The sequence below is a fragment of the Crassostrea angulata genome, chromosome 5 (genome assembly GCF_025612915.1).
Source record: "Crassostrea angulata isolate pt1a10 chromosome 5, ASM2561291v2, whole genome shotgun sequence".
NCBI classification, from domain to species: Eukaryota; Metazoa; Mollusca; class Bivalvia; order Ostreida; family Ostreidae; genus Magallana; species Magallana angulata.
Window position 1 is genome coordinate 49,821,182 of NC_069115.1, and position 9,357 is coordinate 49,830,538.

The 9,357-nt window shown below is 30.6% G+C and overlaps 1 protein-coding gene across 2 annotated transcripts; it reads left to right on the forward strand.

Annotated features, from left to right (window-relative positions):
* The first annotated feature begins 597 nt into the window (after window positions 1-597).
* Window positions 598-9,031, forward strand: LOC128186002 (furin-like protease kpc-1). Of its 2 annotated transcripts, XM_052855733.1 has the most exons (14): window positions 598-1,055; window positions 1,883-1,996; window positions 2,147-2,227; window positions 2,427-2,555; window positions 3,014-3,081; window positions 3,514-3,602; window positions 4,199-4,371; window positions 5,026-5,229; window positions 5,507-5,607; window positions 6,396-6,505; window positions 6,594-6,711; window positions 6,855-7,174; window positions 7,297-7,341; window positions 7,953-9,030. In XM_052855733.1, exons 1-14 carry the CDS (start codon window positions 903-905, stop codon window positions 8,042-8,044), a joined length of 1,797 nt encoding a protein of 598 aa, XP_052711693.1. In that variant the 5' UTR covers window positions 598-902; the 3' UTR covers window positions 8,045-9,030. The 2 variants fall into 2 exon arrangements, with proteins under 2 accessions (XP_052711693.1, XP_052711694.1); XM_052855734.1 differs by lacking the exon at window positions 1,883-1,996 and having other exon boundaries at window positions 7,953-9,031.
* The last annotated feature ends 326 nt before the right edge of the window (window positions 9,032-9,357 follow it).

Here is a 9,357-nt window from a genome sequence, read left to right on the forward strand (position 1 = left end):
CACATGATTAAAAACGTTTTATTTAAGTATCGAGAAAACCTCGACGAATAGATTAAAGCCAATAAAGTTACATAATCAAATAAATTAGTTTTTCACAAATAAACATCATCAAATGCACACTGTCTCAAACACTAATCCGTTTACACAAACTGAGGAATAATTTAGAAGTTTACAAGATATAATTTCAAATTTATGTTGAAGACAATCAATTATTCTGAAAATTTGATAAAAAGAGTTTAAATCGATGTTAAGTTGGTATTTCGAAATCTGAAAATTACAACATTCGCTACAGCAATTTAGGAATGAGGAAGTTTTGGACATAAGCCATTTACCTTTGGGTTCATTGATGAAGCATTCAAGGCATTATTCCCTTTAAAAGATTGGTATAGGAAAAACCCAGGTATTACGTACATTGGATCATGTGCATACAGGCATCGTAGCAACAATAAGACTATACAAAGAGTTCTAAATGACTGATACTAAAAGAACTTTTTTTTAAAATTAAATCTTTTGTTTTCTTTTGGCAAACACACAATTCCGGTTCGGTTCAATTTCGGTTCAGAGTGGTTAATACATTAAACATTTATTAAAAAACAGGGGAAATGGTAAACATATACGATCAAATTTTATTCTACATATCTTTATGAGATATTAATTTTTGATTTCCAAAAATATTAGGAATATTCACGTGATTTAAAAAAAACCGCTCTATCTGTATCAGATTACCGAGAATTAAATTTGTGGTCCGTTTAGAACGGTAGGCGGTGTGTTCCGACCAATAACTATCGCCAAAAATCCCCTGTATTTGTTTTAAAGGCGATACTTAAAGAAAATCTTTTTAAGAATAAGTTTTGAAACTCTTGGCATTTAATTGTAGAAGGGGTTTCTGATAGGTTCTAGCAATGCGCCCTGAGCTGGTATCTTTGATCTTAGCCGCACTTACTTTTGCAAATTTCACTAAAAAAATTTCCGCGAATGAATACGCTGTTAAAGCTGATTCTAAACAACACGTGATCGACTTTTGCAGTCATGCGGGATGCAGTTTTGTCAAACAAGTAAGTTTTTGTATGCTAAACTTCTACAACAAATTCTTATTTAAACTCAACGTGATGCTACATGTATTCTGAGGAAAAAAAACGTCTACCTGAAATATTTGTAATCTAATTATTTAAAGAAATCAAGATAAAATGGTGTATTTATCTTAAGTTTCTAATCGAATCTATACTACTATATTGAAATAATAGAATTTTGAGCTTTGATACCGAGAAATTGTTTTATATATTTCTAACATCATTGTTACTTAAAGATTACCAATGAATTCTTATTTTTTCTCACTCATGCTTCGGTAATTAATAATCAACTAAATTTTTTTTTAAAAATCCAGAAATCGTCTGAATTTTTCGGATTTTACAATCTTGAGCATGCGCATTACATTCACGCTAAATCACGGGATGCTCTTTAGTTTATGTACCCACAATATCACATATGCATGGACAAATTAAAAAACGGTAATACAAAAACGTGTAAACTTTCATTAAGAATTTTCTATATATTCTATTCATATAAGAAAATACGGGAGATAACTCTAACTTAGTGCGCTTTAATGAAAAATTCCGAGAGTTCTGAATGTCAACATGGTGTGCAAATTTGATGTATCTATTTCGTAAATGCAAGACATATTACCCAATGTCAACCCGTGCACGCTCGGGTCAAAGTCTAGAATATTGAAAAAAAAAGTAATTCTTGAAATACAATGTACGATGTTTTTGAATGAAATTTTTACACATCTTTTCAGTTAATGTTTCCATTCATTAGTTACGAGACAATCAGTATAGCCATCACACGTGCAAGATGAATGAATATTTTTTGTATGTTTATGTAGGTGACAAGTATTTACTTTTTGATAAAATTTCCATCTCCAAGGCTTCGGTCAAAATCCGGAGCCAGCAAAGGAAATGACACGATTCAAGACATGGCAAACAAGTTCAAAGATACGGTCAGCAAGATATTGTTAAAGTTACCATAAAAACGAAACACAAACAAATTTGACATTTGAAAAAATGATAAAAAAAAATTTTATACATACACTATATAAATTTTTCGCTATCTTTTTCTAAATCCTTAATGTATACTGTATTTATTTTAGATAAAGGAAGTAGAGTTCCAAAAGTTACATAAAAACTACCCAAGAACTAGTGACTCCAAATGGACTGAAATGTGGAACCTGGTAAGAATTAATATCCCAATCTCTCATTTGTCATCTCATAAATCACATTTTCATTGTATCACTGTAACCTTTATATGCACAAATCTTTGACTCTGAATCACTGTAACCTTTATTTGCACAAATCTTTGACTCTAAATGAAAAACAAATTTACGAGGTAATTTACAGAACCTCATTCAAGACTGGGTTATCTTTCCTTAGAACGGCCAAGTGCTGCCCTCCATGAAGGTCAAAGAAGCGTGGTCCATGGGTCGCTCTGGGTTCGGCGTTACCGTGGCTGTTGTTGATGATGGCGTTCAGTTAAATCACCCTGACCTGAGAAAAAACATTGTAAAATACACCTTGCTTTGTCTTTCGACTTACTTTGTGAAATTCCTTTTGGCGTCTTGTTAATTATAAGTCTTAATGCGTCACGATTTCTAATCGGGAAGTAAATTTATTTCAATTTTTGTTTTAACAAAAATGACTTTGTAATTTGTTTTTTGGCAGTCATTGTTTACCATTCTGGCTGAATAAACATTTTTTGATGACTGTGTATTTTTTTGATAATATTTGAAAACATCTATCAGGAAAATGATTCAGTAAATCAGACGTAGTTAGAGATTATCGACAGTACTAAGACAATTTGGGGTTTGCAACTATTCAACTAAATAACATCCCCATCCCCAACCCTAAAAATATATTTTGATAATATCCCGTGAGCAAATATTATATGGAAATGATGATAATAGGCATAAATTCTACCAATTATCCCTTATGTGTTCTACAACAATTTTTATTTATTGTAGGATTCTGCGAACAGCTACGATTACTATAATGGTGATTCGAACCCCACACCAAGATCCGTAAATGATAGGTATATAATACAGCATCATGTGTAAATAGTAGGATTTGTGAAACTTGTGATAATCTTTTCCAAATGTTTGAGAAATTAATATTTTAACCGTAAATTGTGAGTTACTTGTAGCAGTACCAAATATTACATAAATAAACGTACTATGGTAATATTAAAGGATAAATTTACTCACGTTAACACTTATATCACGCCTTTTTAACTCATTGAGAATTTTATGGTGTTTATGCAAAAGTTTTGAAATTATTCAAATAATGTGGAGCCTCTTGGATTATAAACATTAATGGGATTTTAGCGGTTCGCTGCTAAGCAAAACTAATACAAGAAGTTTTATGTTTTCTTTTCACTCGAAATCAACTAACGATAATCCTCAAAGAAATCTATTTCCAAAGTATTAGATATACATCCTTTTATCTTTTGAATATTAAATTTCAGTCATGGTACTAAGGTCACCGGACTATTAGCTGCAGAGGCGAATAACAGTCAGTGTATTGTAGGTGTTGCTCATCAATCGACGGTCATCGGTGAGTACAATACTATGGTAACATCAATATTCGTAGGCATTAATTTATGCTAGCCTAATAAAAATTATATTTTCAAAAATACGTTATTTCGTACACATCGTTCAAATCAAAAATGTATTATTAGAAATTGTATTTCAATCAACATATACTTTTGTGGATCAACTTAACAACGAAATCCCCAAAAATTGGTATTAAACGAATAATGATCAAATTAAAGTAGTTGTATTAATTATATTAATTTTAGAGACTTAGGCTAGATTTAATTCATAAAAATACTTGATTACATATAATTTTCATTTCTATGATGATGAATCAGTATAATCAAGTAACTGAAATGCAAAACATTTACAGGTTGTGATTATTATGATTTTGATAATATTCGAGAAGGTATACTGTTGAAGAATATGTTTCGTTAAAAACCCAAAATTATTTAGTATCCATAAACTATCTTTCAAAAGATGTGCAAAAATAAAGACGAATATGGCAAGCAAACAATGCGAAATTATCTGTCAGAGCAATTATAATGCATTCAAACTAGAGTAGTATAAGTTAAATCTGTCGACGAAAGTTATATTATAATATGATTTTTGACACAGGAATCAAATTGCTCGGTGATTTGGGAATCACCGATGTAACAGAAGCATTATCCTTGAATCATAACCTGGCAAATGTTGATATTTACACAAACAGCTGGGGTCCCTCTGATGGATTTGGATACACTAGACCGGGCTCCGTCACTAAAAGTGCTTTCTACGATGGCGTCACAAAGGTATTTTTAACATGGTATTTTGTGGTATGAACAAATGGTTTCATTATTTAATTCATCATCACCAGATGGTTTTCTTTTAGTAAAAACAAAGAGTTCTATCTAGGTACAAATTAATATTAACCAGATGGTACTTTGTGGTATGAACGACTGGTTTTATGATGGTAAAAAAATTATAGATGGTTTCCTTTAAGTATACACAAATAAATCCATCATGGTACAAACAGATGTTCAATTTTGGTATATAACAAATAATTTCGTTTGCTTTTGTTGTTGTTGTTTTTTATTACGCATAAATTCCCACATTGTATTACAGTCACATTAAAACCGATGAAGCAGAATATTTAATTTTTTTTTTTGAATTTACAATGGTGCATTCGGGGTGTACATTTTTTTTTTTAATTTTGTCATTTGTGAAGTTGATCGACGACAATTATCTAATGTGAATATATTAAAAGGCAGTTTTAAATAAATGCAGAAATCATACAGAACGCAGCATCGTAATGTTACATTTTTCAGAATTTGTATTTTTTATAAGTTCATAAAAGAAATATATTAATTTTGTTTTAACCGGTTCAGAAAGAAATAATTTGAATAAGTTGAACTCGAACGGTTCCATTACATTATAAATATAAAAATCAATTTGTACTTTTAAAGGGAAGGGGTGGAAAAGGTTCCATCTACGTATGGGCTGCTGGTAATGGAGGATTACGTGATAATTGCAATGCCGATGGTTACGTCAATAGTATTTATACCATACCAATCACCAGTGTGGGCGCCGACGGCAGGGCGGCAGATTATGCCGAAGTCTGTGCCCCAGTATTTGCCGCAACATACTCCGGAAATAAACGAAAAAACTTGGTTAGACCAAAGATATAAAATAATACTAGAACATGTTATTTATCCGATATAATCATAAATGCATAGTTTGTTACTTGTAATTCAAACATTGATTTTAATAGGTACTATTGCAAAATTAGATAAAGTTATAATTTGTGATTTAAACGTTAAAACGATAAATATCTTTGTGTTTTACCGATGAAGAAATCTACTCAGCACTATCTAAAAAAATAAATTTCTGAGTAGTTCTTAAAACATAAAATCAATCTCGCGCTAGCATCTCTATATTCTTAATCAGACGTCAACATCCTTGTCATCTTCTTGTGTTACTGGATTGCGAGGGACGTCGTTTTCAACTCCACTGGCAGCTGGGATGATTGCCCTTGCACTGCAAACAAAGTAAGAATACGGATAGAACGTATGATTAGTTTTCGAAGAAAAATTAAACGTACGCGTTTTATCATCTTAAAGACATTTCTAAGATGAATAAATTATCCTTTGACAAATCCATTAGTGTTGTTTGTTGATTTACTAAGAAATTATTCATTTGAAAGACGCTTATCGTGTACCATTTATATTTAGTCTTGTTCACAACGTTATGTACACAGAATGTAGAAATACACACACAAATACAAATTACAACACAATGTTATCACAGAGGAATGGAAGGCATATGAGATATATGAAATTTTTAGCGCCAAAATAAAATTTACATTATGGCCACATTCCAATAATCAATAGAAATAACCATTTTTGTTAAATTGACAATAGTTCTCTACTTCTATTTGACAGTATTTACAATATTTTGAAGCTTTTTTCTTAATATTGCATGGCATATTTTCAATTTTGAGAAAAATGATAAACGCCAAATCACTCAAATGATTACATAATCCTTCAATTTGTAAATTTCAGAATGTAAAAAAACATCGACAACGAGATATAGAATAATGGATAAATAAAAATAGTTAAAGTTGCTTTAATTATAAATACTTGTAAATTAATGTATAATAAAAAGTAATTGTAAAGATATTATGAATTGAAAAAAGTAAAATCTTATTTCTTTGAATCTTTTTTTTTCAATTTTGTGAAAATGTGATATACTAGCATTGACATATTTAATCAAATTACAAAACATTTATCACAATATAACAACTTTTCAAAGGATTTTCAAACATTTTATATTGCAGCCCATCTTTGACTTGGCGTGACGTTCAGCATCTAGTTGTGGAAACCAGCAAAAGACACGATCTTCAAGACGATTTCTCTAATTGGCAACTCAATGGTGCCGGGTTCAACGGTAAAATTTTTTAAAAAATCTATGGGTTTTGAGAATTTTGTTAGTAATAAATTGTCAAAAGGTGACATTTATTGTTTTCATGTTTCAGTAAGTCAGGTTCTTGGTTTTGGATTAATGGACGCGGAAGCATTAGTAAACAGAGCAAAAACTTGGGTTTCTGTTCCAGAACAAATTTCCTGTTCTAGTTCTGAATTTTACGTGGCTCAGTATGTCTGATTCAGCTTCCTACAACTGATGAGTAAATCTATAACCTTAAAGATGAAGCAATAGAAAGTAAAGTTTAAAATTGAAAAGCAATTAATAAAAAAATCACTATTTTAAACTACTAAGATTTAAACAACGATTTCAGATCAACAAATTTACATATGCCCGAAGTTTGGAGCATGAGACAGATAAAAAGTGGAGAAGAATGTGAAATAGACAGCCTCGAACATGTGGAGGTTAAGGTATCTTTTTCCTATTCGAGCAGAAGGGGGAATTCGATTTTGCTTTTGGAATCTCCTGCCGGGACTAAATCGTATCTTATGACCCACAGACCCTGGGACTCAATCGAATACTCTGATCCTGGGTCTGTATTTTGGTATTTCTCATCTGTGCATTTTTGGGGAGAAAATATTAACGGAACATGGAAACTGACAGCAAAAACAGACGACGAATTCTTCACTAGAGGTAAATGAAAATTAAATTAGATTTTTACATACAGGTTTAATCAAAAATTTAATGGCATTGATAATCATAGTTCAGAATTAATAAATGCATTCGAAATAAAAGAAATATCTTTTTTGTTTCAGTGACACTACAGTCTTGGAAAATAAACTTTTACGGATTTAAAAGAAGTAAATATGAAAAATATGAAAAAATATACCTTTGGCATGGTGCAAATTAAACACAATGCCTTTATTCTCCTACATTCTTACATCTTACTCTAAAGTGTATTAAAAAGATGCGTATAAATGTATATTTTGAGTAAAAAAAATACCAGAGACGTTTTAGGACTGTTAACGGTGAGAATGTTTGCGACGACGAGGGTCTCGCAAAGATCGCGAAATGCACGCAGGTAGAAGTTGGTTAATAGTGATCTTTAAGCATGAAGATTAATCAGCATTCATTTGTAAGTTTTGCATTAAGTAACTTGGAATAAAAAAAATACGCGAACCTGTAAATTTGAAGAATTTCGTTTACAGATCTCGGATACCATTGCTTATGTCTGGGTAACATACTTGTTATTTTATTGATACAAGTACACTGTCGTACATTCTAATAAATCAGCTACCCATCTTTGAATTGTATTATTTGATTTTAATCCTTAAAATATGGTATAATTACTTGTTTTATAGTTTCTACATACATTGGTCAAAAGACAAATATAAACCAGAATTTTAAAAGAGAATGACGCTGTAACGATGCCATTTATAATTCATCTCATTCCATTTATGATTTTTTTCAGCAGAGAACAGTAGCTCAGGTTTAAAGACTCCGGAAATAATACTCACAATCTTGGGGGCCTTTGTGACTTTCATCATAACTGTACATTGGTAACTATACATTGAACATTCCTACTTGCTCAGAAAAGTCAGCAGTGGATCTTTTTTAACCGTCAGTACCAATTTGTAAAAACAAGCGAGGATGTTGATGTGTGTAAAGTAACATTTGTAAAAACTTGGTGGAGTGGTTATTCCTATTTCAAATAATTTTGTTTTCTGTACATTGACAAATCCAGATCGATTGCGTAAAAATCATATCAAATAAGCTTTAAATTTTTAACATAAAATATCAAAATTGAAAGGCAATATCAATTCAATATTCAATTGTAAAACGCTGTCAACAAATCAAACAAACGTAGTTACACTAAACTACAGGTGCATATTCATAGAATGGTTATATTGCATGTTCAAATATATATTAATTTCTAAATATTTCAATTATTTGTTATGTATATCGCATGTAAGTTATCTTTTATTTTACACTATTTTTTATTCATAATGTTTTAACAACATGTACTTGTTATGTAATTTGTGCTGTTTGTGTTTGAATGTTAAATAGGTCTCAAAAGATCGAACCTATCGTGATTTTCACTGTATGAACTGTCGACTCAAATTGTTTTAGCAGATTACTGTGGTTTCATTAATATTCAAAGGTATCAATTTCCGTGGATTAAGTGAAAATCACAGGCCAATGACCCTATCAATACAAAATGTAAATAGAAATTGCATTTCAATGATAACTTAATTTCAAGGATCAACTTAACAACGAAATACACGAAAATTTGTATTCAACGAATATTGATGAAACCACAGTATGTTGTAAATTTTAATAAGTTGAACTCCATAGACTGCGTGTGAACGTTTGATATTGCCTCTTTTTTGCTGTCACATAAACCTTTTTTTTAATTCTCAAAAAGATGTTAAAACAAAACATCAGATTGATATGTAATTGGTATCGACATGTATGTATTTAATAAAACATTATCTATTATTGATTAAATATAATTTCATTATATGTTCAGACACAGTTCCGATTATACTGACTTAAGGATGACATTTACTCAGAATGATAAAAAATTCCACTGATGATAATGAAACCCCATCTATTGTATGTTATAGACCTTTGATTGTAGTGTTATTTTTCACTTTCAAAAAAGTAGGTCAATGACCTACTTTTTGAGTAAATGGCCATTGAATATTTTTTGAAAAATCAAGAAAAATCCCATAAAATTTTACACTACAATTGAAATTTTCTTAATTGTAAATATATTTCAAATAATAAAGCACTTTAAAAAGTGTTATACATTTTATGAATGGCAGTGGCCCTAAATAGGCACAAAACATTAAGATTTCAGCTACAATTTGAAA

Excerpts from the sequence above, each read along its gene's own strand:
- LOC128186002 (XM_052855733.1), top strand. The coding sequence starts at position 903 with ATGCGCCCTGAGCTGGTATCTTTGATCTTAGCCGCACTTACTTTTGCA. Across the intron at positions 4,372-5,025 it reads TCTACGATGGCGTCACAAAG|GGAAGGGGTGGAAAAGGTTC; the intron begins GTATTTTTAACA and ends GTACTTTTAAAG. Across the intron at positions 7,175-7,296 it reads CGACGAATTCTTCACTAGAG|TGACACTACAGTCTTGGAAA; the intron begins GTAAATGAAAAT and ends TTTTTGTTTCAG.